Source organism: Martes martes (genome assembly GCF_963455335.1).
Source record: "Martes martes genome assembly, chromosome: X".
Taxonomy (NCBI): Eukaryota; Metazoa; Chordata; class Mammalia; order Carnivora; family Mustelidae; genus Martes; species Martes martes.
The window spans coordinates 76839569-76866505 of NC_137897.1; the positions used below are offsets into that span (position 1 = coordinate 76839569).

At 38.8% G+C, this 26937-nt stretch overlaps 2 protein-coding genes across 2 annotated transcripts in view; one reads left to right on the forward strand and one right to left on the reverse strand.

Annotated features, from left to right (window-relative positions):
- The window catches only part of CENPI (centromere protein I), a gene marked incomplete at its 3' end in the record, with an annotated part of 41661 nt that extends 14974 nt beyond the window's left edge, over positions 1-26687 (forward strand). Inside the window, exons 6-15 of the mRNA XM_080831290.1 lie at positions 9503-9551; positions 9814-9860; positions 14085-14174; positions 14713-14841; positions 15074-15241; positions 15387-15507; positions 17003-17094; positions 21916-22033; positions 22120-22184; positions 26589-26687. Of these exons, the coding sequence (XP_080687416.1) occupies positions 9503-9551; positions 9814-9860; positions 14085-14174; positions 14713-14841; positions 15074-15241; positions 15387-15507; positions 17003-17094; positions 21916-22033; positions 22120-22184; positions 26589-26687 (978 nt within the window). The remainder of the gene's footprint in view (positions 1-9502; positions 9552-9813; positions 9861-14084; positions 14175-14712; positions 14842-15073; positions 15242-15386; positions 15508-17002; positions 17095-21915; positions 22034-22119; positions 22185-26588) is intronic.
- LOC308359950 (60 kDa heat shock protein, mitochondrial-like) lies at positions 19609-21378 on the reverse strand (the record flags this gene model as incomplete). Its single annotated transcript, XM_080831289.1, is given in 3 exon segments — positions 19609-20043; positions 20047-20349; positions 20351-21378. Coding segments are annotated over 3 exon segments (1758 nt in total). The 5' UTR covers positions 21371-21378.
- Positions 26688-26937: the final 250 nt, after the last annotated feature.

Below are 26937 nucleotides of genomic sequence, written 5' to 3' on the forward strand. Positions count from 1 at the left end.
ATCCCATTGATGGATTTGCGGATGTTGAACCAACCTTGCAGCCCTGGAATAAATCCCACTTGGTCGTGGTGAATAATCCTTTTAATGTACTGTTGGATCCTATTGGCTAGTATTTTGGTGAGAATTTTCGCATCTGTGTTCATCAAGGATATTGGTCTGTAATTCTCTTTTTTGATGGATCCTTGTCTGGTTTTGGGATCAAGGTGATGCTGGCCTCTTAAAATGAGTTTGGAAGTTTTTCTTCCATTTCTATTTTTTGGAACAGTTTCTGGAGAATAGGAATTAATTCTTCTTTAAATGTTTGGTAGAATTCCCCTGGGAAGCCGTCTGGCCCTGGGCTTTTGTTTGTTTGGAGATTTTTGATGACTGTTTCAATCTCCTTACTGGTTATGGGTCTGTTCAGGTTTTTATTTCTTTCTGGTTCAGTTGTGGTAGTTTATATGTCTCTAGGAATGCATCTATTTCTTCCAGATTGTCAAATTTGTTGGCGTAGAGTTGCTCGTAGTATGTTCTCATAATTGTTTGTATTTCTTTGGTGCTGGTTGTGATCTCTCCTCTTTCATTCATGATTTTATTTATTTGCGTCCTTTCTCTTTTCTTTTTGATAAGTCTGGCCAGGGGTTTATCAATCTTATTAATTCTTTCAAAGAACCAGCTCCTAGTTTCGTTGATTTGTTCTATTGTTTTTTCGGTTTCTATTTCATTGATTTCTGCTCTGATCTTTATTATTTCTCTTCTTCTGCTGCGTTTAGGCTTTCGTTGTTGTTCTTTCTCCAGTTCCTTTAGGTGTAGGGTTATGTTGTGTATTTGAGACCTTTCTTGTTTCTTGAGAAAGGCTTGTATCGCCATATATTTTCCTTTCAGGACTGCCTTTGCTGTGTCCCACAGATTTTGAACCATTGTGTTTTCATTATCATTTGTTTCCATGAATTTTTTCAATTCTTTAATTTCCTGGTTGACCCACTCATTCTTTAGAAGGATGCTCTTTAGTCTCCATGTATTTGGGTTCTTTCCAAATTTCCTCTTGTGATTGAGTTCTAGCTTCAGAGCATTGTGGTCTGAAAATATGCAGGAAAGGATCCCAATCTTTTGATACCTGTTGAGACCTAATTTATGACCCAGGATGTGATCTATTTTGGAGAATGTTCCATGTGCACTAGAGAAGAATGTATATTCTGTTGCTTTGGGATGGAATGTTCTGAATATATCTGTGATGTCCATCTGGTCCAGTGTGTCGTTTAAGGCCTTTATTTTCTTGTTGATCTTTTGCTTTGATGATCTGTCCATTTCAGTGAGGGGAGTGTTAAAGTCCCCTACTATTATTGTGTTATTGTCAGTGTGTTTCTTTGATTTTGTTATTAATTGGTTTATATAGTTGGCTGCCCCCTTGTTAGGGGCATAGATATTTAAAATTGTTAGATCTTCTTGTTGGACAGACCCTTTGAGTATGATATAGTGTCCTTCCTCATCTCTTATGGTCTTTGTCTTAAAATATAATTTATCTGATATAAGGATTGCCACCCCAGCTTTCTTCTGATGTCTATTCGCATGGTACATGGTTTTCCACCCCCTCACTTTAAATCTGGAGGTGTCTTCGGGTCTAAAATGAGTTTCTTGTAGGGTTTTGTTTTTTTATGCATTTTGATACCCTGTGTCTTTTGATTGGGGCATTTAGCCCATATACACTCATATACATTGAGAGATATGAATTTAGTGCCATTGTATTGCCTGTAAGGTGACTGTTACTGTATATTGTCTCTGGTCCTTTCTGATCTATTACTTTTGGAGTCTCTCTTTGCTTAGAGGACCTCTTTCAATATTTCCTGTAGAGCTGGTTTGGTGTTTGCAAATTCTTTCAGTTTTTGTTTGTCCTGGAAGCTTTTTATCTCTCCTTCTACTTTCGATGATAGCCTACCTGGATATAGTATTCTTGGCTGCATGTTTTTCTCGTTTAGTGCTCTGAATATATCATGCCAGTTCTTTCGGCCTGCCAGGTCTCTGTGGATAAGTCTGCTGCCAATCTAATATTTTTACCATTGTATGTTATAGACTTCTGTTCCCGGGCTGCTTTCAGGATTTTCTCTTTGTCACTAAGACATGTAAATTTTACTATTAGGTGGTGGGGTGTGGACCTATTCTTATTGATTTTGAGGGGGGTTCTCTGCACCTCCTGGATTTTGATGCTTGTTCCCTTTTCCATATTAGGGAAATTCTCTACAATAATTCTCTCCAATATACCTTCTGTTCCCCCTCTCTCTTTCTTCTTCTGGAATCCCAATTATTCTAATGCTGTTTCATCTTATGGTGTCACTTATCTCTCGAATTCTCCCCTCGTGGTCCAGTAGTTGTTTGTCTCTCTTTTGCTCAGCTTCTTTCTCTGTCATTTGGTCTTCTATATCACTAATTCTTTCTTCTGCCTCATTTATCCTAGCAGTAAGAGCCTCCATTTTTGATTGCGCCTCATTAATAGCTTTTTTGATTTCAACTTGGTTAGATTTTAGTTCTTTTATTTCTCCAGAAAAGGCTTTTATCTCTCCGGAGAGGGTTTCTCTAATATCTTCCATGCCTTTTTCCAGCCCGGCTAGAACCTTGAGGATCGTCATTCTGAACTCTAGATCTGACATATTACCCATGTCCATATTGATTAGGTCCCTAGCCCTTGGTACTGCCTCTTGTTCTTTTTTTTGTGGTGAGTTTTTCTGCCTTGTCATTTTGTCCAGATAAGAATATGTGAAGGAGCAAATAAAATCCTAAAAGGGTGGCAAAGACCCCAGGAAAACATGCTTTAACCAAATCAGAAGAGACCCCAAATCATGGGGGGAGAAAGGGGATAAAAAGAAGTTCAGAAAAAAAATTAATGAAAGAAAACAAATAAAGAAAAAATATAAAAAAGAAAAAAAATATATATGTGTTAGACTGCTGACTAGAACAGCGTCACCCACTTTATTTTGGGAGTATTTTGGTCTCTTAGAAGAAACTACCTCCCAAAATTTTAAAGAATGAAAAATATATATATGAGGGTAAACACAATGAAGGGGTGGAATATGCTTATAAAGATGAAAAAAAATTTTTTTTAATTTCTAAAAAAGGTGTTGATAAAGTGGGTTGTTTGGGAGAATAAAGAAAAAGAAAGTAGAGAAAATTTGCTTGGGCTGGAGACTGGAACAAGCCCGCAACTAGACTTAGGGTATATTTTGATCTATTAGAAGAAGTTGTACCCCAAATTTTTTAGGAGAAAAAGCCTTATGTGTATACAAAAAATAAAGTTAGGTACAATGAAGAATAAAATATGACTATAATAATGAAGGTTCAAAAAAGATTATTATTATTTTTTAATGAAAGGTATTGTGAAGATAAACTAGTTAAAGAACGTTAAAAGAGGAAAGGGTAAAAGTCAAAAAAATTTAGCAGAAAAAAGAATAAAATTAAAAAAATTAATTAACTGCAAGACTAAAGAATCATGGGGAGAAAGCCATGAATTCCATGGTTTGCTTTCTCCTCCTCTGGAATTCTGCTGTTCTTCTTGGTAAGTGAACTTGGTCTTGGCTGGATTTCTTGTTGATCTTCTGGGGGAGGGGCCTGATGTAATGATTCTCAAGTGTCTTTGCCCGAGGCAGAATTGCACCACCCTTACCAGGGGCCAGGCTAAGTAATTCACTCGGGTTCGCTTTTGGGAGCTTTTATTCCCTGAACGCTTTCCATAGAGTTCCGGAGGACAGAAATGAAAATGGCGGCTTCCCAATCTCCGGCCCGGAGGAGCCGAGAGCTCGGGGCCCCACTCCTCTGTGTGCCCTCAGAGAAAAGCGCTCAATCACTCCCGTCTCCCTGGCCTCCGGCTGCGCTCCGAGCTCACCCAGCCTGTGACCAACCGTCTCTGTCTCTGGCACACAGGCCACCTGCAGTCTCCGAACTCCGCAGATCCCTGAGCTCTTCCAGGGGGTGTCTCCCCGTATCTTGTGGGGTCCCCACTCACAGAGGAGTGGCCTGTGCCACGGATTACGGTTCGAGGTAACCCCGATTTGAGAGCTCACTCCTCGGCTCTGTCTCTGTAGCCAGCTTCCTCGCTCTAATACCTGGGAGCTCTGCGACACTGAGACACCCCCGATCCTTTTGTGACCCCACGGGACCTGGGGCCACGCTGACCCTGCGTGGGCTTCACCCCGGTTTAGCCTCTGGAGCGATGTCCCTCAGTGGAGCAGACTTTTAAAAGTCCTGATTTTGTGCTCTGTTGTTCTGCCACTTGCCGGGAGCTGGCCCCTCCTGCGGTCTATCTTCCCCTCGCTTTGGATTCACTTCTCCGCCAGTCCTACCTTTCAGAAAGTGGTCGATTTTCTGTTTCTAGAATTGTTGCTCTTCTTCTCTTCGCTCTCCTGTTGGATTTGTAGGTGTTCGCAATGGTTTGATAAGCTGTCTAGCTGATCTCCTGCTACCTGATGTCCTCTCAGCCTGCTACTTCTCTGCCATCTTGACTCCTCCCCCCTCAGTTTTAATTTCTAATATGGTTTTTCTTTCCTTTTTTTAAAAGATTTTATTTATTTATTTGACAGAGAGAGAGATCACAAGTAGGCAGAGAAGCAGGCAGAGAGTGGGGGGGAAGCCGGCTCCCTCCTGAGCAGAGAGCCCGATGTGGGACTCGATCCCAGGACCCTGAGATCATGACCTGAGCCGAATGGAGAGGCTTAACCGACTGAGCCACCCAGTCGCCCTAATATGGTTTTTCTTAGGGTGTAAAGGTAGCCAGTATCTTTACCTTAATCTTAAATGAGGCAAGGACCTTAGAATGCTTTAGCTTTGATCACAGCCCTCCCAGATTGCATGCTATTGTCTGGTTTTATTTCTAGCTGGTTCTTCTCCATCCTTCTCCACATACAGGTAAAGTAGGCATCATTATTATCTTCACAGTTTGTGTTTGTTTTGATTTGCCTATATATTTACCAATATCTTTGCTTACTATTTATTTTTGTATCTTAGACCTTCAATCTGAGATAATTTTTCTGTGTAGAAATATATACTTTAGAATATTCTTTCAGTGAGAATCTTTTGCTAGTAAATTGTCTTTGTCTGAAAATGTCTTTACAATGCCTTTGTTTTGAAAGTTGGTTTTGCTGTGTGTAGAACTCTAGGGTAACAGTTAAATTCTCTCAGGACATTGACAATATTATTCCACTGGCTCCTTTCCACAGTTGTTGAGTCAGTCTAATTGTAATCTGTCATTTTTTCTTTTCTTTCTGGATACTTTTTAAGAACAGCTTTATTGAAATGTAATGCATGTATAATACAATCTACCCTCTTAAGGTATACAATTCAACTGGCTTTCAGTATGTTCACATATATATGTAACCAGGAGAATAGTGAATTTTAGGACATTTTCATCACTTCAAAAACCCCAAACCCTTTATCATTCCCCTATCTTCCTATTCAGAGGTTCCTAAATAACACCGAATCTTTTTTCTGTCTTTAAAGATTTGCCTATTTTTAATCTATTTTCTGTCTCAGAGATTTGTGTATTCTGGACATATCATATAAATGAAATCATATGTAGTCTTATGACTGGCTTCGTAACATAACGTTTTCAAGGTTCAATCATGTAGCACATATCAGTGCTTCATTTTTTAACCTGTTACATTTTTTCATAACTTAAAATTTACCACCTGAACTATTTTTTATAATATATATACATTTTAAGATTTTATTTATTTATTTGACAGACAGAGATCACAAGTAGACAGAGAGGCAGGCAGGGGTGGAGGGAAGCAGGGTCCCTGCTGAACAGAGAGCCTGATGCAGGGCTTGATCCCAGGACCCTGGGATCATGTCCCGAGGTGAAGGCAGTCACTTAATCAACTGAGCCACCCAGGTGTGCCTGTTCCCAGGGTGGGCCCTAAGCTTTACCATCAGCTACCCAGCTCCTACCTCCTTTTGTAGCTATTAAAGCTATAAATTTAAGATTTATAAGGTTTGGTAGAAATTTTAGGGAGAGAGCTTGTTCAGTATTCAGTGTTTCCTTTTAAACTTTGTTTTTGGGAACTGCAGTTTCTTTGCTTTCATGCCAGCTCAGAAATGTACTTAAACAACTGGTTACAAGGTTAAAAAAAAACATTGCTGAGTTGGCAAGAAAGGTAGGGTCATTTGGGTTGTCTAATATACATTATTTTTATAAATGGTAGTCAGGTGAGAAGGTCAGTAAGTTCTAAGGCCAAGGTGATTTGTTGATATAGATATTAAAATATTCTGGCATGTTATTGGGATTAGGATTAGAATGGAAGACTGGATCAGATCCCTAAGCCCTGTGTGAATTTTTGGAATTTACTGAGAGGTTAGTAGTGAATAGATAGGGTGTAGGTTGGTTGGAGAAAGTGAGGTTGGGTGGACTAAGGAAGTCTCTTTGTATACAAAAATGAAAGAGTAGTACCTTGAAGTAGCAAGAGAAAGTAAGGATGCTCATCTCTCCTGCTTACCCTGTGATACACAGGAATGGATGAATGATGAGTAGTATGTGATTGACTCCTTAACTTTGACATCTCTCTTAACCTCATGTTTTCCTTTTAAGATTATTTATATATTTATTTTTAAGATTTTACTTACTCATTTGAGAGAGAGAGGCAGAGAAAGAGGAAGAAGGAGAAGCAGACTCCCCACTGAGCCTAGAGCCCGATAAGGGGCTCAATCCCAGGACCTGGAAATCATGACCTGAGACAAAGGCAGATGCCTAACCATCTGAGCCACCTAGGCGCCTCTAAGATTTTTTATTTATTTAATTGAGGGAGAGAGAGAGTAGGGGGAGGGGTCCTTCGTATTATTTTTATTGATAAACCAAATTGCAGAACAGATGAATTCTGTATTTAAGCATACTTTGTAAAGAGTGAGAAATACTAAAAGCATGTTTCCCCCTTTCTTGTAATAGTTTAATAGACTGAGACTGAGATCTTTTAGGTAGGGACTGAGCCTTTTATAACCCAAGAATTAGTAACACTATTCATAGCACTTAGAATGTAGACTTCATAAGAGCAGGCCTTTTTGTCTGTTTTAGTCACTGTGCAATAAATATTTGTTTCATGAATGAATGAATGAATGGAAGATACTCATAAATGTTTGTCAAATCAGTTGCAGTATATTTGAATAGTTTTCATGATGTTGATGAGTTTCTTGCTCAGTTTGGCAAGAGGGAAGGGGACCTACTTTTTTTTTCTTTACCCTTTTTCTGTCTCTCTTAAAAATATTTATTGAGGTATGATATATGTAGAGAAAATAGCTTGTATCATAAGTGATCAGCTCAATTAGTTATCCTAAACTGAATGCGTTTGTATAAATATCACCCTGATCAAGAAGTAGGAAACCTAACTTTTAGAAGTGTTACTTCTAATAACATGCCAGAAGTGTTACTTCTTAAAGTCATTTTCATGTAATTTGGTGGGAGCCTGACTCTTTAGTGACTCAGAAGCAGTGGTTACTATTTGTCAGAAAGGCAATTGTAAAGTCTTAGATGTGTATGATGTGATTAAAAGAGAACGTCAGATTTACTACAATGCTGGAGCCTAGAGCAAGTGATTGTGTGACACTCATTTTATATCCAACATGACAAATTGTGTTGCTAATGGTTTATATCCTAGGGATGAAAGGTTGTGAGTTTTTTACTGATAGTTAACTGTATTTTGTGTAGGATATATCAAACTTGGTCATAGTATATATTCTTCTCTTTTTAAAAAAAATCCTGTATCTAAATTCATGCTTCTTACAAGTATGTCCAGAATCTGAAACCATTTCTAAGTAGAGGATAGGCAATATAGAATGCTGTACTTTGGACTTTAAAGTTTAGATTCTTGATACAAATTTGTATAAAGAAAGTCTTTGCTTTCATTGTCTTCCCTAGTTCCATTACATAATTTACTTTTTTGATATCCTAACATCTAAGGCAAGTGTTGGCAATTTTTTTCTTGAAGTGCCAGGAAGTAAATATTCATATGTAAGGGCCATACTATCTCTCACAACTACTTACTCCACTGGTGTAGTGTGAAAGCAGCTATAGACAATACATAAACAACTGAGACAGTGTTCAATAAAACTTTATTTATAATAACCAGTGCTGGGCTGGATTTGATCCACAGGTTGTTTACTCATCACTATGATAGATTATTTCCTTGTCTGATAAACAGGTGTTCTTAATTTAATGATCTCTAATTTATGGAGGGTTTTTCTTTTATGTTTTATTTTGTGGCTATCCTTTTCTTTTCTGAAAGAGAAATACTGCTACCCTCTGGTCATAAAGATTTTCTCTTATGTTTTTTTCTAGAACAGGTAGTGGTAAACTTTCCCTGTAAAGAGCCAGATAGTAAATATTTTAGGCTTTGTGGGCCATAGAGTCTGTCACAACTCTGTCACAACTGTTACTCTGTCACAACTACTCAGCTCTGCTGTTGTAGTCAGAAAGCAGCTATAGATAATTCATAAATGAATGCCTGTGGCTATGTTCCAGTAAAACTTGATTCACTAAAACATGAACTGTAGTTTGCTGACCCATGGTCTAGAATAAAACCTCAACAAGTGGACCCTCAAAATGAAACGGTACAAAGGAACCAATCATTCAGTAACCTAAGTAACAAATTTGTTGCATGTATGTTATTTGCGAAACAGAGCTAAATGGTTAATTAAATTATGGTATATCCACTCCCTGGAATACTAACATCATTGAAAATGATCATTTGAAGACCAAACAACTTGGGAAAATGCTTTTGTTTTTAGATTTTTTAAAAAATTTATTTGACAGAGAGAGAGAGATCACAAGTAAGCAGAGGGGCAGGTAGAGGGAGAGGGGGAAGCAGGCTCCCTGCCCAGCAGAGAGCCCGATGGGTGGCTCGATCCCAGGACCCTGAGATCATGACCTGAGCCGAAGGCAGAGGCTCAACCCACTGAGCTACCCAGGCGCCCAGGAAAATGCTTTTTTTAAAGATTTTATTTATCAGAGAGAGAGAGAGAGAGAGAGAGGGAACAAGCAGGGAGGAGGAGCAAAGGGAGAGGAAGAAGCAGATTCCCTGCTGAGCAGGGAGCCTGACGCAGGACTCTATCCCAGGACCCTTGGATAATGACCTGAGCCAAAGGCAGACACTTGAGCAACTGAGCCACCCAGGCGTCCCAGGAAAATGCTTTTAAGTGGGGAATCAAGATAAAAGTTTTAAGTTTATGTCATAATAAATATGGACTACTGGAGGGGGGAATACATGAATTTTTGTTAGATTGGAGGATCTTTTTCTGTTTTTCAAATTGTCTGCAATGTTTCTATATTCCAAAAGTACCTTAAAATGGTATAATGAGATACCAATGAACAATATTGGCTTTTACCACTATGTTGTAGTATGAAAAACGGAGGCTTTTAGAACTATTGTTCAACAAAATCCTGAAGCCTTTTTACTTAATCAGTAGAAGATTGACATTTGATGAAAATGTGTTGCCACTCTGTTCAAGATATATTGTCATTTTTCTTTTTAAATTTTTCATATTTTAACAGTGCCCTTATGTCTGCCATTTGTTATATTTACTTACCAAAAAAGAGAATGGTGAGTATTTTCATTCCAGTTGTATTACGTTTACTCTGTAGAATTAGCATTTGTACTGGCCTTTACAAAGTTAACTAGTAGCATTAGTTCTATGTCAAGATTTTGTGGGAATTGTATTTTAGTACTATTAGAGCATCTGCTTACTGGTTTAACTGAACAGGGTGTTTATATTTTTGATGTGTTGTAAGAAGGTGCTATATGAGCCACATAGTTTGTTTTTATTCTGAGCCCCATGTGTTGTACTTTGCTTTACCTTTTCTAGTCAAACCATTTCGGGTGAGAAAACTGCTTGATCTTCAGGCCAAAATGGTGAGTATTAAAAAGCCCTAAAATTGGCCAGTGTACTCTGTGTTACTGGGCTTTGGGGATATAAAATTGAATGAGTCATGATCTTCAAGGAACTTACTGTCTGGGGAGCTTAGTCAATGGAATAAAAAATCAGAGTAAGATTGGATTCAAGAAGGAGTGGTGATGCTTGAGAGAAATTTTAAGGAATTAATATGATTTAACTACGCCAAGAAGGAAGAGAAGGGCAGAGGGAACAGCATAAATACACATAGATGGCAAACAGCAAAACTGTTTAGGGAACTGGGTTGCCACGGCTGGAAAACAAGTGTCAGGGAGTAATTAAAAACTTCCTCTATTTAAGTAACGTGGCTGGTTTGTTTGTTTGCTTAAGTTTTTGTGGATATGGTCTAGGAAAGCATTCCTTTCTAGACACATAAACTTCAGTATATTCCCTGACTGTTATCTCTTGTCCTTACAGCTCTCTTACATTGTTATTTCCACTACACCTGTCAGGTAACAGAAGTCTATGAAGCTTTGAGTATGAAACAGTAGGAAGTTGTAGTGTCTATCCTAACTGCTGGAGTCTGCATGATCTACCTGAAGGCATTCAAATTTAATGAAAAGCACAAACACGTGTGCATATTCATGCTTCTCCAGTGCATGTAACATGCTTTCCTGTTAGTACAATTCAACGATCGTTCTTGTTTCATAGCTCCCTGTTTTGGTTCTATCAGTGCAATATCTTCTCTAAGCTCTCTGAAGATGTCAGTGATAATGTTTCTGTCCAAATTGAATTGTATTTCACAGTAATATGAATGGTGAAGAAGTTGTACATTTTTCCATGTGAACAGCAAAGTATTTCAGAGGACTACTGAAAATTCTTAGCATAAATAAGATCTTATCGATTTGTATTAACTGAAACAGCAGCATATGTTCAAGTTTAGAAAATGATTTAGTACATGATTGTATAAAACTTTTAAACCCAGACATTGAATGTATGACTTCATTAATAACATTTCATATAGTATATTATTAATTTATCCCATTATCAATGGCCATTTATAGAGATGCATTTTCAAAAGCTTTTTAATTCATTTGAGAGAGAGAGAGAGCATAAGCAAGGGGGAGGGTCTGAGACAGTGGAAAAGCAGACTACCTGCTGAGCAGGGAGCCTGACATGGGGCTCCATCCCAGGACCCTGTGATCATGATCTGAGCCAAAGGCAGATGCTTAACCAACTGAGCCACCCAGAAAGATGCATTTATAATTGTTTTAATTAGCTGAATTTTGGTGAATTTGGTTAAGTCCAACAATATCAAACCAAGAAGGCATAGTGTGCTTACATGTAACCCAACATGCCTAGTGGTTACAGGCATAATCTGCATGTTAGAGCAAATAAATTGAATATGTGAATTTCTGACACCTGCAAAGGCATGTATCCCCTCTATACCCATTCATACCCTATGATTCCTGATCCATGAACAAAACAAAATACAGAAATTGTCTTTCTGGAGGCAAACATGAGTGGTGGGAAGTGCAGCAGGCATGTTGTTATCATACATACACCAGGCTCTGTTGAGACCAATCTTTGGAACAGAGGTGGGGAGTTAGCTCTCCCCTGAGGGTTGGTAAGAATGGTTTCTAGGATTCTCCTCTCTGCCCAGCATGAGCCTATATGACTTGGGCTATGATTTTTTCCCCCTATTTCCAGCTTTGTCTCTGCTTCTTCAGAATTCCTTTCTTTAGTTAGTTTGTTCTTTCATAGTAGAGGCCTTCTCAAATGCCTGGCAAACCTTGTTTTTCCGTATTTAATAGTAAAGAACTAAAATGGTGATTGGAAGGTTTTGCATGTGAGCAGGACTTGTTCATTGTAGGATCTTGATGTTTCACTGGGGAGCCCCACAGATGGCTGTGTCACTTTCCCGGGAGAGGAATTCTCTTATTTCCTGCCTAGGGGTTGTATTAGTCTTCTCTAGAGAAACAGAACCAATAGGATGCATGTATAGATATATAGAAGGGTATTTATTATAAGGAATTGACTTGTATGATCATGAAGCTAGCAAGTCCATAGTCTGCGGGGGGGCCAACAGGCTGGAGACCCTGGAGAGCTGATGTTTCAGTTTGAGTCCAAAGGCAGTCTGCTGTAGAACCAGAAAGAGCTGGTGTTACATATACTCTTTTAAGTAGGCTGCTGGAGAATTCTTTCTTGCTTGGGGGAGGCTGGTCTTTTTGTTCTATAAGGGCTTTCAACTGATTGAATGAGGGCCACCCACATTATGAAGGGCAGTCTACTCAAAGTCTGTCAATTTAAGTGTTAATCTCATGTAAAACACTCTCACAGGAGCATCCCAAATAATGTTTGACTAAATATCTGGGCACTCTGGGACCCAGCCAAATTGACATATAAAATTTACCATCATAGGTTATAAACTCGGCTACTAGCCCCATGGGATGTAAGCAGTGAAAGGGGGTGAGGAAGGAATTTGGGGCTGTATTTCTTAATTAGGTTTTCAACCGATCCTGTTTTCTGCCTCTCTTGTACTTCTGCTACCTCCACTTTTCAGAGGTATCTGGTCCCTCAAATTCCTGAGCCTTTTTGAGAGTTCTCAAACCTGAATCTGCTGCTTTTGAGCCTTTTTCTGTTGCTACCTTAGGTTTTGTTTTCTCTGTTTTGCTAAATTCACTACTCTCTGTCCATTTTCTTTTCATTCTAGGCTCTAAAATCTTTTTGGGATCTTTTCATTTGCTGTTGTGTCTTCTCTTGTTCTCTTTGAATTTGTGCTTTATGCCTTTTTCATTCCTTTAGTTTTCAGTGGGGCTTTGGGAGGACCCAGAGTTAAATCCATATGTTCAATATGCCATGTTTAACTGGAATTCTTTTTAAAAAAGAAGAGAATGTTAACTTTTTAACAACTAAGATATGTTCATTTAACTAGACAATAAATTCTAAAGGTCTCTCCTCTACTAAATATTTGCTCTATCAAAAAACATTCCAAGTCAAAACAAACACTGATACTAATTGACAATGAGTACAGAGATTGGAAAGTATTTCAGCATAGATAAACTGGATTATTTTGGTGTTGTTATAACAAATTTAATTTCAAGAAGCTGTTATAGGGGCGCCTGGGTGACTCAGTGAGTTAAAGCCTCTGCTTTCGGCTCAGGTCATGATCCCAGGTTCCTGGGATTGAGCCCCACATCGGGCTCTCTGCTCAGCAGGGAGCCTGCTTCCCTCTCTCTCTCTGCCTGCCTGTCTGCCTACTTGTGATCTCTGTCAAATAAATGAATAAAATCTTTAAAAAAAGAAGCTGTTATAAAAATAAGAATACTGTATTTCTAAGCCCCATTTCTGCCTTCCTTATTTTGTACGGTATTTGATTCAACAAAATTGTAATATAATAAAAGCAGTTTAGTTATTTTCTTGGAATTCATTTTAGTGGTATGCTTTCTCTGGATAGCCGGATATATCTAACACAGGTATCCAGCAGTAATGACTTCTGTCATTATAATATTAATGTTTATATTAAGACTTGTTTTAGTTCTATCAAGCTGCTTAACCACTGCAGTTGTTGTATTTCCTAGTTAATTTTCCAGGAACTATGATAATAAGATTTTAATATTTCTTTTGCCCTGTTTTCTTGGCTTCCCTTTTTGTCTTCCCACCTTTCTGTCTAAATCAAGAATGAATCAACTTTGAGTCCTGAGTATGCTACCAGTGAAAGTAAGCCATGCTAGCAGGTATAAGTGGTAGATCTAAGGCATGGACAGAGAAGAAGAGAGAAAATATAAGAAGTAAAGTAGGAGAAAAGGTCATAAAAGAGAAGTCCATAGGCTGGCGAGGGTAGTTTTATGACCGTTGATTTAAATGTCTGGTTATTTATTCTTTGATTTTCTTTTCTTAAAAAAGACTTTATTTATTTATTCAACAGAGAGAGACACTGAGAGAGGGAACACAAGCAAGGGGAGTGGGAGAGGGAGAAGCAGGCTTCCCACTGAGTAGGGAGCCTGATACGGGGCTCGATTCCAGGACCCTGAGATCATGACCTGAGCCATAGGCAGATACTTAACGACTGAGCCACCCAGGCACCCCTATTCTTTGATTTTCTGTATCATCTTCCTATACCATATCACATAGTAAAATTAGGGTCTGAATATACACTTAATCTCTTTACTTTATCATTACTTTTTTTCCTTATGCCATAGGGTTGAAAATTGAAAATTTTCAATTTTCCTATTTCATTTCAGGGAATGCAGCCTCATCTCCAGGCTTTGTTGTCGTTGTATAAGTTCTTTGCTCCTATGTTGATTTCTGTATCTTTGCCTACAAGGAAGAAGGTAAGGGATTAAGGAGTGGTAAGTCATATTGAGATTGAAATGTGTTATTTTTTATTAAGTTAATTTGCAGATTTGAACTGAAATGTTTATAGCATAGTGTTTTAAGATCTAGTATTGCAGGGATGCCTGGGTGTCTCATTCGGTTAAGCATCTGCCTTTGGCTCAGGTCATAATCCCAGAGTCCTGGGATCGAGTCCCATGTCGGGCTTCCTGCTTGGCAGGGAGCCTGCTTCTCCCTCTGCCTGCCACTCCCCTGCTTGTGTTCTTTCTATCTCTCTGACAAATAAATAAATAAGATCGTTTAAAAAAAGATCTAGTATTGCAGCACTGTTTCTGGAAAGTTTTTTTAGGGATTGGCACTTTGTTTTGATTCTATTTGATGTATTTAATAGATTCTTGATCAGAAAAAACCTAAATGGATTTGCATGGCTGCAAAATGTTTCATAATTAATATGCTTTCAGTTAATGAAGAGTTTGGGATTTTATTTGCTTTGGGTTATGGGTACCTACTCATGTACTTTAATCTAATTTTTTATAGATCTATTTTAAGAATTCAGAGAATCTGTGGAAGGCAGCTCTATTTGCTGTGAGGCAAAGGAATCAGGGACCCCCTCCTGAACCTCTAAAATTGATGTTAGGTCCAGGTCAAGTCCGTCCTGTAAAAAGAGTAAGTATTTAATAGCCCAGATGATTTGTGCAGGTTTCTTTTCTTAAATCCAAACAATAAACATTCAGATGTTTGAAGAGATTATAGATGTTTAAATACATTTCAATTGCCCAGGATTCTATGCAAACCACTTCAGACCTCATTAATTGAACCACCTCAACAATTGCTTTTACATTTAGTTTGTAGTCTGTTTAGTCTATTGATAGATTGTTTTATTGTCTTTCTTCTTTAGAAATGGAATTCTTACTCAGTTATACCAGTGCTAAATTCTAGTAGCTACATTAAAGAATGTGGGAAAAAAGAGATGACTCTTTCTGATTATCTCAGTAGCAATGAATCGTTTCCACTAGAACAGCTTAAAAGCTTCCCTCAACTCTTACAGAACATCCACTGCTTAGAGGTATGTGACTGGACCATGTGCTTATCTGCATTTTTCATTTGATTTTCATACCCTTTATTTTTGTTATATATTTGCTTTCTGATGATTTCCTCGTTGCTATAACCTACTTTTCATATACTTACAGTTGATTGATCTCTCTTTGCAGCTGCCTTCTCAGATGGGTGCAGTGTTGAACAACTCTCTGTTACTTCACTATCTTAACTGTGTCAAAGATGAGTCTATCTTACTGAGGCTTTATCACTGGTTGAGTCAAACATTACAAGAAGGTAAAAATTGTTACTTAAAGCATTAGGTGAATGAGGAAGGAACAAAATAGTTCATATCTTTTATAAGGGTAACAAATTCTAAATAGGAGGAGCCTTTATATGCTGTAACTATTTCTCTGATAATCATATATTTAGAGTTGGTATGCTTTCCTTGTAATTTTAGGAGACAATAAGAAAGGAGGTGTGTTGTTAAGGAAACATTGCTGGATGGCCACCTAAACTCACTGTGTGTCTCCATTTTGATGACCATCACAATCCAAAGCCTTCATCTATATATGTCTAGAAACTTACTGTTCAGGCCCCAGAATCATCAGACTAGTGCTAAACACACTCAGAGAAGACTAATTTATAAGTCAGAATATCAACTTACTATATAATAGAAGTAATTCTTTTTGGTGACCAAAATGTTCATGTCTGCCAACAATAGTATCTCCTCTCTGCCATCAGTATAGATGAGAGCCAAATTAGTCATTAGAAGATTTCTTAATTACAGAATTGAAGGAAAGAGCAATAAGGGAGTTTTTCATCCAGGCCGTAGTAAATAAAGCCTGATCATTGTATTCCTCTAAGGGAGTCAGTTTCTCTAGAGATCATATTTCTGTTGACCGGATTGTTTCTTTCTTGGGTAAGTAACCCCTGACTCTTGAAGTATTTATTTACTTATTTATTTTTAATTTTTTAAAAAGATTTTATTTATTCATTTGACACAGAGAGAGAGAGAGAGAGATCACAAGTAGGCAGAACAGCAGACAGAGAGAGAGGGGGAAGCAGGCTCCCTGCCAAGCAGAGAGCCCGATGTGGGGCTTGATCTCAGGACCCTGAAATCATGACCTGAGCCGAAGGCAGAGGCTTAACCCACTGAGCCATTCAGGCGCCCCGTTTTGAAGTATTTAAAGTTGGTTTTAGTTAGTTCCAGGCTAATTCTCCTTTTCCTGCTCAGTTTTTTTTTTAGATTGGATATGATATAATTAGATTACCAGCTACTAAAACTCATACATGTATAGTCTTTTGGACTACTATGTGACTTAAGCTAATCACATTTATTATATATCAGTTTTACTAGTTTAGTTTTTCACTGTAAGCTTTCCCTGTATCATTAAGTTTTTTTTTTTTTTTTAATTTATTTATTTGTTAGAGAGAGAGTGAGCGAGCACAGGCAGACAGAGTGGTAGGCAGAGGCAGAGGGAGAAGCAGGCTCCCCGCTGAGCAAGGAGCCCGATATGGGACTCGATCCCAGGACGCTGGGATCATGACCTGAGCCGAAGGCAGCCGCTCAACCAACTGAGCCACCCAGGCGTCCCGTATCATTAAGTTTTTGAGAAACATCTCACTATCGCTTCCACCTACCTGTTACAGTCTGTAGTGCAAGTTGGTTAGGGTGTATAAGACTAATTACTTGTTTGTATTTGTCACGTCACTTTAGAGTAGTGGTAATTATATGTATAGTTTTTATTGTCATTCACCCAGATACTTATGTTTAATATTTCTGTTCCAGAGTGCATTTGGTACAAGATGAATAATTATGAGCATGGAAAACAATTTACCAACTTCCTGGACACTATCGTCAGGGCACAGTGCTTCTTACAAGTAAGATTCTACTTTCTTCATATATACTCCACCACTTCTTACTAAAATTTATTTAGATATCCACTGAATACCCTTTGTTGGTGTGTGGCATAATTTGTAAACAGTATTTGCTCAGTTCAAAGCTCGTTATAGATAGAGTTGAGTTGAATTGACGTTTATCTCTGTACTGTTGGATTTGAGGAAATAATTTGTTAATTTATGCAAATAAGAAAGGTCTATAATTTAAGAGAACAAACTGAAGATGTCACTGAATGCATTCAACTAATTGAATTAGCTGGTAACATAGACCTCATAGGTTAATAATTGTGTTCTCATAATCAACAATATTTTTTAATGTTTTAGCCAATTAATTATTTGGCGTACGTAAGTAACCCTAGTTGTACTTTAAGCTGCAGCTCATTTATCAGCACCATCAAGAAGCCTATACTCATTGCCCTAGTCTGGTTTAGATGTTTATTTTATGTGCTTCCTTAGTTCACTGTGCTTACCTGTATCATGGCACTTTCAGTATCTGTCTTTCCACATATTATGAGCTCCCAGCTGGTGGGAACCTTGTCTAACTTTTCTTCCTGTACAAGGGGTAAGCGTGGTAACTGGTACAAAAGAGGTGCATAATAAATTACTAAATCTTAAGGATTTGATGTGAAATCATTAAATTGGAAGTTGGATGTATATTATGGTAATGATAATAAAGGGATACGTTTAGGTTGACTTTTAGGTTTCCTGCTTGGCATTCAGTAAGAAAGGGGATATAGAAGGAACAGGCTTGGAAGGAAAGAATTTTGACTTACATTTTTGAAGATTTTATTTATTTGAGAGAGAGAGCATGAGCAGAGGGAGGGGTAGGGGACAAGCAGACTCACTGCTGAGTGGGGAGCCCAATATAGGCTCGATCCTAGGACCTTGGGGTCATTGAGGTGAGCCGAAGTCAGATGCTTAACTGACTGAGCCACCCAGGTGCCTCAGAAATTTGACTTAAAAGATGCCTGTGGGATATCTGAAAGGTTGTATCCAGTAGATAGTTAGATAATGAGTCCAGAGCTGAGGAATGAGATTTGAGCTAGATATATAGCTTTAGGACTCCTCATGATACAGGTGGTGGTTTTAGCTATGTTGTAGGTGAGATTATCCAGAGAATTCATGTCATGAAAAGAAAGTCTAGGATGGAGTCCTGGTGCATGCCATTCTTTAAGGCTCAGGGCAACACAGGGAAGAAAAAAGGAAAGCCCTAAATCTTTGGTGAAAACATAAGCAGTCTACACACTCAAGTGTTCCTTCAGATGGAGCTGCCCAGAGTTTGGATTTGGTCTATGGCCTCTAAAGAAATTATAGCCCTATTATAACATTGCATACTTTTTTAAAAGGATTTTATTTATTTCTTTTTTTTTAAGATTTTATTGATTTATTTGACAGACAGAGATCACAGGTAGGCAGAGAGGCAGGCAGAGAGAGAGGAGGAAGCAGGCTCCCGGCCGAGCAGTGAGCCTGATGCGGGGCTCGATCCCAGGACCCTGGGATCATGACCTGAGCCGAAGGCAGAGGCTTTAACCCACTGAGCCACCCAGGCGCCCCGGATTTTATTTATTTCTTAGAGAGTCAGTGAGTGAGCAGAGGGGAGGAGCAGAGCAAGAGGGACAAGCAGACTCCGCACAGAGTACAGAGCCTGACACAGGGGCTTGATTCCATGACCCTGAGATCATGACCTGAGCCGAAATCAAGAGCTGGATGCTTAACCGACTGAGCAACCCAGGCGTCCAAACATTGTATACATGACTGCATATACTCCAGAGTAGTACCATTTTATTTATATTTAAAAATATTCCATAACTTGACTTTTTACCTTCTTTCCAATTGCTATTTTATGGTATTTGCGAAGTATGTTGATGAAGATGGTAACGTATCCAAACGTTAATCATCTTGTCCTTTTTGTGAGGAACTCTGGACCTAACCCAAGGCTTTTATTATATTGATGACAAAAAATTTAGTATAAGAGTAAAACAACTATAGCACAGAATAAACAGGTTGTTTTAATTTTTTTTAACTTTAAAACAAATTTTTATTATACAAAGGTTGTCACATAATTGGATATTTCTCTACTTTGTACATAATTATTCTTACTCTCCACAGAAAGGCTGCTTCTTAACTTTTCATCTGGTGATGGCAAACACTAAAATCCTGATTTTAACAGAATAGTAGTAAAAATGCCTCAGTGATTTAAGTTGAAAGCAGTACATTGGTACATGGCTCTTGCACTCAGTTATCAGGAATGTACAAATGTCTTTTTATTCAAAAATACAAAATAAATTATCTGTAGGCATGGACAATGACAACAGTAAACCATTATATGTTGTCAACTGAAACCAGTAACTGATGGTTATAGTGATTTTCTTAAACATCAGCCAGCCTTTTCTTCAGTCATTTCCTTCAACTGATTTCTCTGAAGTTATGGTTGAGGAGCAGAGCATGAGCTTCCTCTCACAGTTCATTAATAATGGTAAAGCACTATTCTAGGAATCAGAACATGCCACTTCCCATACCCCCTCCCATCCCACCCATTCCGCCCATTGCTGGGTCCTTCTCTTCTTTAGGAATTTCGGTGACTACAACTTCTGCTGTAGTTAACAGAGAGGCCACTCCAGCAGCATCCAATAAAGCAGTTCTTACAACCTTTGTCGGATCAATGATTCCTTTTTCCACCATATTCACAAAATCTCCAAGCATAGCATCATAACCAACTTTTTGGGAACTCTGCATAATTTTCTCAACTATCAACGATCCTTCAACACCTGCATTCTTAGCAATGGTCATTGCAGGAATTTTGAGTGTTCTCTTAATAATTTCTATACCAATTTTTTGATCTTCGTTAGCTGGAGTTAATGAATCCAAGGCTGGAATGCACCGAAGCAGGGCACAACCCCCTCCCAGAACAATGCCTTCTTCAACAGCAGCTCATGTAGCATTGAGCGCATCTGTAACTCTGTCTTTCTTTTCATTCACTTCAACATCACTTGTCCCACCAACCTTCAACACAGCTACACCATCTGAGAGTTTTGCCAAACGTTCATTCAGCTTTTCCTTTTCATATTCACTAGTTGTAATATCTAACTGCTCAATGATTTCTTGAATACGTTTTTCAGTTTGAGCCTTGTCACCTTTTCCTTTTAAGAGCATGGCATCATCTTTGGTCACAATGACCTCTCCAACTTTTCCTAAGTCGTGAGGCTGAACATCTTCGAGATTTAGAGTCAATCCTTCTGTGCTCGCTTCGGCAGCACATATATAGAGTCAATCCTTCTTCCCCAAAAACTGCACCACCAGTAGCAATAGCTATGTCTTTAAGCTGGTTCTTTCTATTGTCACCAAAACCTGGAGCTTTGACTGCCACAACCTGAAGACCAACTTTCAGCCTATTCAAAACGAGTGTACTCAGGGCTTCTCCATCAACATCTTCAGCAATTATGACCAAGGGCTTACGGTGAGCTTTGGCAATTTCAAGAGCAGGTACAATGGACTGGACACTAGAAATTTTCTTTTCACTCAATAGAACATAGGCATCCTGGAATTCACATTTCTGACCTTTTGAGGTATTAATAAAGTATGGAGAAATGTAACCTCGATCAAACTTCATGCCTTCAATAATTTCTAATTCATCATTTAGTGTTTTTCCATCCTTTACTGTGATGACACCCTTTCTTCCAACCTTTTTCATTGCATCGGAAATGATGTTGCCAATTTCTTTGTCTCCATTTGCAGAAATCGTAGCAACCTGAGCAATTTCTTCAGGGGTTGTCACGGGTTTAGACTGCTTCTTAAGTTCAGCAATTACGGCATCAACAGCTAACATCACACCTCTCCTGATTTCCACAGGATTAGCACCTTTGCTAATCTTCTCGAAGCCTTCCTTGGCAATAGAGCATGCCAAGACAGTAGCAGTGGTGGTGCCGTCCCCAGCCTCTTCGTTTGTGTTATTGGCGACATCTTGAACAAGTTTAGCGCCAATATTTTTGTATTTATCTTTTAAGTCAATTGACTCTGCTACGGTCACACCATCTTTTGTTACTTTGGGACTTCCCCAACTCTGTTCAATAATCACTGTTCTTCCCTTTGGCCCCATTGTAACGGCTACAGCATCGGCTAAAAGGTCTACACCTTGAAGCATTAAGGCTCGGGCATCTGCACCAAATTTTACATCTTTGGCATAGGCCCGAGTGAAATGAGGAGCCAGTGCTCTGGACACTGGCCTAATTTGGCGAAGGACTGTGGGTAATCGAAGCATTTCTGCGGGGCAGCGGCGGAGCGTGCGCACGGTGAGGCAGGCCATCACAGACGAGTGAGGGGTTGTTTTAATTTTTTTAAAGACTTTTTATTTATTTATTTGACGGAGAGAGAAATCACAAGTAGGCAGAGAGAGGGGGAAGCAGGCTCCCTGCTGAGCAGAGAGCCCAATGCAGGGCTCAATCCCAGGACCCCGAGACCATGACCTGAGCCGAAGGCAGAGGCTTAACTCACTGAGCCACCCAGGTGCCCCTAAACTGGTTGTTTAGAGAGTAGTTATGGACCGAGGAGTATCTTTTCTTTTCTTTTTTTTTTTTAAGATTTTATTTATTTATCTGACACAGAGAGAGAGCCAGAGAGGGAAAACAAGCAGGGGGAGTGGGAGAGGGAGAACAGCCTTCCCGCTGAGCAAGGAACCCAATGCGGGGCTCGATCCCAGGACCCTGAGATCATGACCCAAGCCGAAGGCAGACGCTTAACGACTGAGCCACCCAGGTGCCCCTTGAGGAGTTTCATATGAGTTTTTACTATTGACTTTTGTTATAGGAGGGGTTTTATTCCTGTGAAACATTCCTGTACAAGAGCCTTCCTCTCTGGGATGGCTTCTGTTGTCGATCACAGTTCCTTCAGCTTGTGACCTGGATTCCTTTTAGTAGCTTCTCTGGTATGTATCATGAAAATTTGGGGTCTTTTAACTCAGTGTAATATTAATTAAAGGAATCTTGAATAATCTTTTTTTTTAATTCCTAGAGATGAAACCACTTCTTTTTGACCATCTAGCACAGCTCTTCTTTACATCAACCATTTATTTCAAGGTAAAAAAAAAACTGTCTTGTTTAAATTGAATAGGAAGTATCATTTTATGGCCAGTGGTACATGATTCCAAACCCATACTGAAGTGGTGGTTTTTCAGCAGGATTCCCTTGGACCTGGAATTGAGGTGCTGCATTACTCAGATCAAAGTTAATGCACAGAATTTTCTGTTTTAAAGGTTTTGTTGCATATAATTTTCCTGGACTGTTTTCACTTGTAGCAGATGACAAAGTGAATGAACAGGTGGCAAATTTGTGTTAATAAAAAAAAGTGGGAAATGCTTAACCTTACTTTGATTGTTGTGGTTGATATTTCTATAGATAGACTTATTTTACAAATATTTATTGAGAACCTACCATGTACTAGATGCCCTTCTTGACACTGGGAATACAATAATGGCCAAAGAAAACAAAACCCCTGTGACATTCATATTGTATATTTATTACATACTCATTTTCTGCTAATAACATTGTTCCAACCTTATACGATAAAATTAAAATGTGTTACCATTTTGGGGTATTCCCCCAAAAGACCACTGTGGCTTCCAAGAGTTTTACCCAAGTGAGTTTGAGAACCACTTTGTATGGAATGGTTATTCCTATTCCAGAGGAATGACAATAAAAGCAATGTTTCTTTTGTAACATTGTTTTCACCTTAAATCACTAACTGTTGGCCACATTTACAGGAAGATGTTTTGTCCTGGTTAGTGTTTGTCATGTTCAAATGGCACTTTATTAATTACCTGTTACAATAACTTGGGTTTGAGGTTTATTTATATTACTTGTACTTACTACCTGACCAATAGTATCATTCATGTGACAGTACATACCACTTCTCCAAGCTAATGCATTTTTAGGGACTTCATTTTGCAGCCTTTTGTGATTTTCTTCCTATCTTACAATTGGGTTATTTTTTATCTCTTCTCTTACTCCACCAATCTAGAGAGCTGTTTATCTATAAATATTAAGTCAAACCATACGAAATTGCCATTTTTAAAAAGATTTGTATTTATTTATTTGACGGGGGGGAGGGAGGGAGGGAGGGCAAGCACAAGTAGGGGGAGTGGCAGGCAGGAGAGAAGCAGGCTTCCTTCTCAGCAAGGAGCCCGATGTGGGGCTCGATCCCAGGAGCCCAGGATCATGACCTGAGCCAAAGGCAGTGGCTTAACTGACTGAGCCACCCAGGTGCCCCCGAAATTGCCATTTTTATAGGTCAAAGATGTTTGATCAATGGCAATTTCATATGGTCTAACCTAATAACTATGTATACAATTATACACATATACATATATTTGAGAACGGGAGTTTGAGGAGAAAAAGGGATAGAGGAAAGTAAATAGTTGGTGGGCCAAGGACAGAGCTCAGGAATACTCAGTATTCTTAGCTAAAAAGGTGAGTCTGTGAAAGAACCTTCTCAAGAGGTATGAAAAGAACCAGAACAGTAGTGCCAAGGAAACAAAGGGAATACAGGATATCAAGAAGTGGTGAAGGAATAATGTTGCCGTATATCCCAGGAAGATCCAGAAAAATGAAGACCAAAGAAAGTTTCTTTTGAAATTGATAATACAGAAGTTTTGTGCTACCTTTGTGAACAGTTTTAATGGAAGGTGGGGGCAGAACCAGATTTCTTTTTTCTTAAAGGGAGAGTCATTCTGATTTTATATTTACCTTCTCAAGGAAGAGGCTTATATTCTCATGTTAGCAGTGGGAAGCAAGGGCAGTGCTTACCTCCAGATGTTGAAGTGGAATAAGAAAATGTGTTCAGAGAAAACAGTGTCCTTGGGTGTTGAGGGAGAGCCAGGATATGACTATAATAAGACAGAAAGCATACTTTTTTTTAAAAGATTTTATTTATTTATTTGACAGGCAGAGATCACAAGCAGGCAGAGAGGCAGGCAGAGAGAGAGAGAGGAGGAAGCAGGCTCCCTGCCGAGCAGAGAGCCCGATGCAGGGCTCGATCCCAGGACCCTGGGATCACGACCCGAGCCGAAGGCAGAGGCTTTAACCCACTGAGTCACCCAGGCGCCCCCAGAAAGCATACTTTGAAGAATATTGAAGGTATAGGTTTAGATTACCATGTAATAGAAATTCTGGAAACTGTAATTGAAAAATTTGGGAAGGATGAGAAGGGGGAAAGAAGGATGAAAGGGGGAAAGAAGCACAGAGAAGTACAGAGTATAAGAAAGGATAAGTGACGAAAGGGGCTTTCATTTTGGTAGGTGACTAAGGATAACAGCAGTGTGACATGGTAGTAGAATTAGCTAGAGATTCAGTTAGTTTATGAGGCTTTTATTATTATTGTTGTTGTTTTAAAATTATATGGGGGGAAGAGCAGAGGAAGGGGGGAGAGAGAGAGTCTTAGCAGACTCCACGCTGTGCGCAGAGCCCGATGTGGGGCTCTATCGCACCCTGACTGAGATCGTGACTTGAGCTGAAATCAAGAGTCAGATGCTCAACTGAATGAGCCACCCAGGTGGCCCAGTTTATGAGGATTTTAAAAGGTAAAAGATTTATATGATCTGAAGAGGAACCAGAGTATAGTTTATGAGGATTTTTAATGACTTACTATTATTTTAGCTATTGTATAACTTGATTATTTAGCTTAATATAACAAATAAATAATGTTTTTAAAAGTCTATTAAAACATTTTCAGTGCTTTTGTTTATGCTTAGCTGGTTGTGTCTATCAGCAAACAACTTTTCTCACTGAAGAATTATGAATGAGAAAATTCTACAAATCTACTGTAACAATGCTATTTTCATTGTGGCATGTTAATTTTCTAATTTCTGTCCACATTGATCACATTGATTTATGTCTCCTGCATAATTACAAAAAGAGTGTACATAAATTTAAAAACTGGGATGCCTGGGTATCTCGGTCAGTTAAGCGTCTGCCTTTGGCTCAGGTCATGATCTTGGGGTCCTACAACTGAGTCCTGCATTGAGCTCCTTGCTCAGCAGGGTGTTTGCCTCTCTCTCTGCCTGCCACTCCTCCTGCTTGTGCTTTCCCTCTCTCTCTCTCTGGCAAATAAATAAATGAAATACTGAAAAAAAATAAATTTAAAAACCAGGATACAAGATTTGTCAGATATAGTTAAATCTATTCATAGTCCATAGATGTTATACCACAGTGAATTTTTTTTCTATTATTATTTCTAATTTGTTTCTTTGTAGGAGTAGATAACTATGTTGATGATCTTCATAATACATATTTCTTCATTCTTTTGGCATACATTTCCAGGAATGAAGTTTGAATATTTTTCATGACCTTGTTACATGCTGGTATTCCTTTGCCATACACAGTTCTTTGAGGGCAGGTGGATATAATGGGTAGAGTACTTAAATAACAAGGGTCTGGCAGCCATGGAGAAAGAATTGGGGTTTGGAAGATGAGACTAGAGTAAAGAAGACTGACTAGGAGGACAAAGTAATCTCAGAGATGTGAAGGCCGGGGCAAGGGTAGTTACAGTGGGATAGGAGCCGGAAAAGTTGGACATTTTGAAAAGAAAAAATGATAGGATTTGGAGACGAAGAAAAGCATGAAGGACACAAGATGACTTTATGATTTCTAGCTTGGTATAGTAAAGGAAGCAGGAATATTTTGCCTGGAGGAAAACGACTAAGATTTTGTGGGTCCTTTCAAATAATTGGTGGATTGAATTCAAGGTGTCAGTTTCTTTAAAAAGTATTAATTGAACTGTTCTGTGAAGTGAGCATCCTATCACTGGAGATACTCAGATAGCATCTAGGCCAGTATTTGTTAAGGATATGTAATAAAGGTTTCCTGTATTGGGTTTTGGGATGATGTGGAGAGCTTTCAAATTTATAGATTTATCTTCATGAATGCTCTGGGCACATCTCTGTTAAGACTGTGTTTCTATGTAAATGAGGCCCTGAGAAATCAAGGCAAAGCCTGAGAAAGGAAAGACTAGAATTGTTTGTTTTCCAGTTACAGAAGGTAAGATAAATTTTTTGACTGTCAAAAAGGGAGTAAATTATAGTTGTGACACAGGGTGAAAAGGATAGGCAACTCATTTCCATAGCAACTTCAAAGGATCTCTGAGGGGAGATAGTAAGTAGTGGGTGATACTATATTTGAAGATGTAATATATGTTATAAATGAATGTAATTTAGAGAAACAAGAGTCTGTTCCTGGGCAGATAAGCTGGGGGCAGTCTTGTAGAGAAAACGGCAGTAAACTTGTACTCGCGTTCATTTATCTCTTGGAGACTGATTAGGCTGGACTAGTAGCTATTGGGCTCTGATGCAGGATGCAATAGCTGGATGCAATCATCCCCATGATCCCTTCCATCTTTAAGCCTCTGGTTTAATTTGTTAGTTCTCAACACTAAAGTGTGTCTGAATGATTTTATGAATGACTTTTTTTTGTTTTGTTTTGCCTTCTCAGTGTAGTGTTCTCCAGTGTCTGAAAGAACTACTGCAGAATTGGCTGTTGTGGCTTTCTGCAGACATCCACATGAAACCTGTGATGAACAGTCCTCTGTGAGTCTTACAACACTCCACAAGAAATGATCTGTACAAAAATGTTTTCATGTAGAGTTTAATAGTGTGTCATGAGACCTTATTGTAAATGCTTAATCATAGTTTTCTAAAAAAATTTTTTTGGTAACTTTTCACTCTTTTCCCTACAATCCTGTGAGGAAGGGTAATTCCTCAAGTTCAGTTCTGTAAATCAGAAAACAACCCCTAAGCCTCTTAAGTGACTTGCAAGAGTTATTGTAGCAAAATATTGGAGA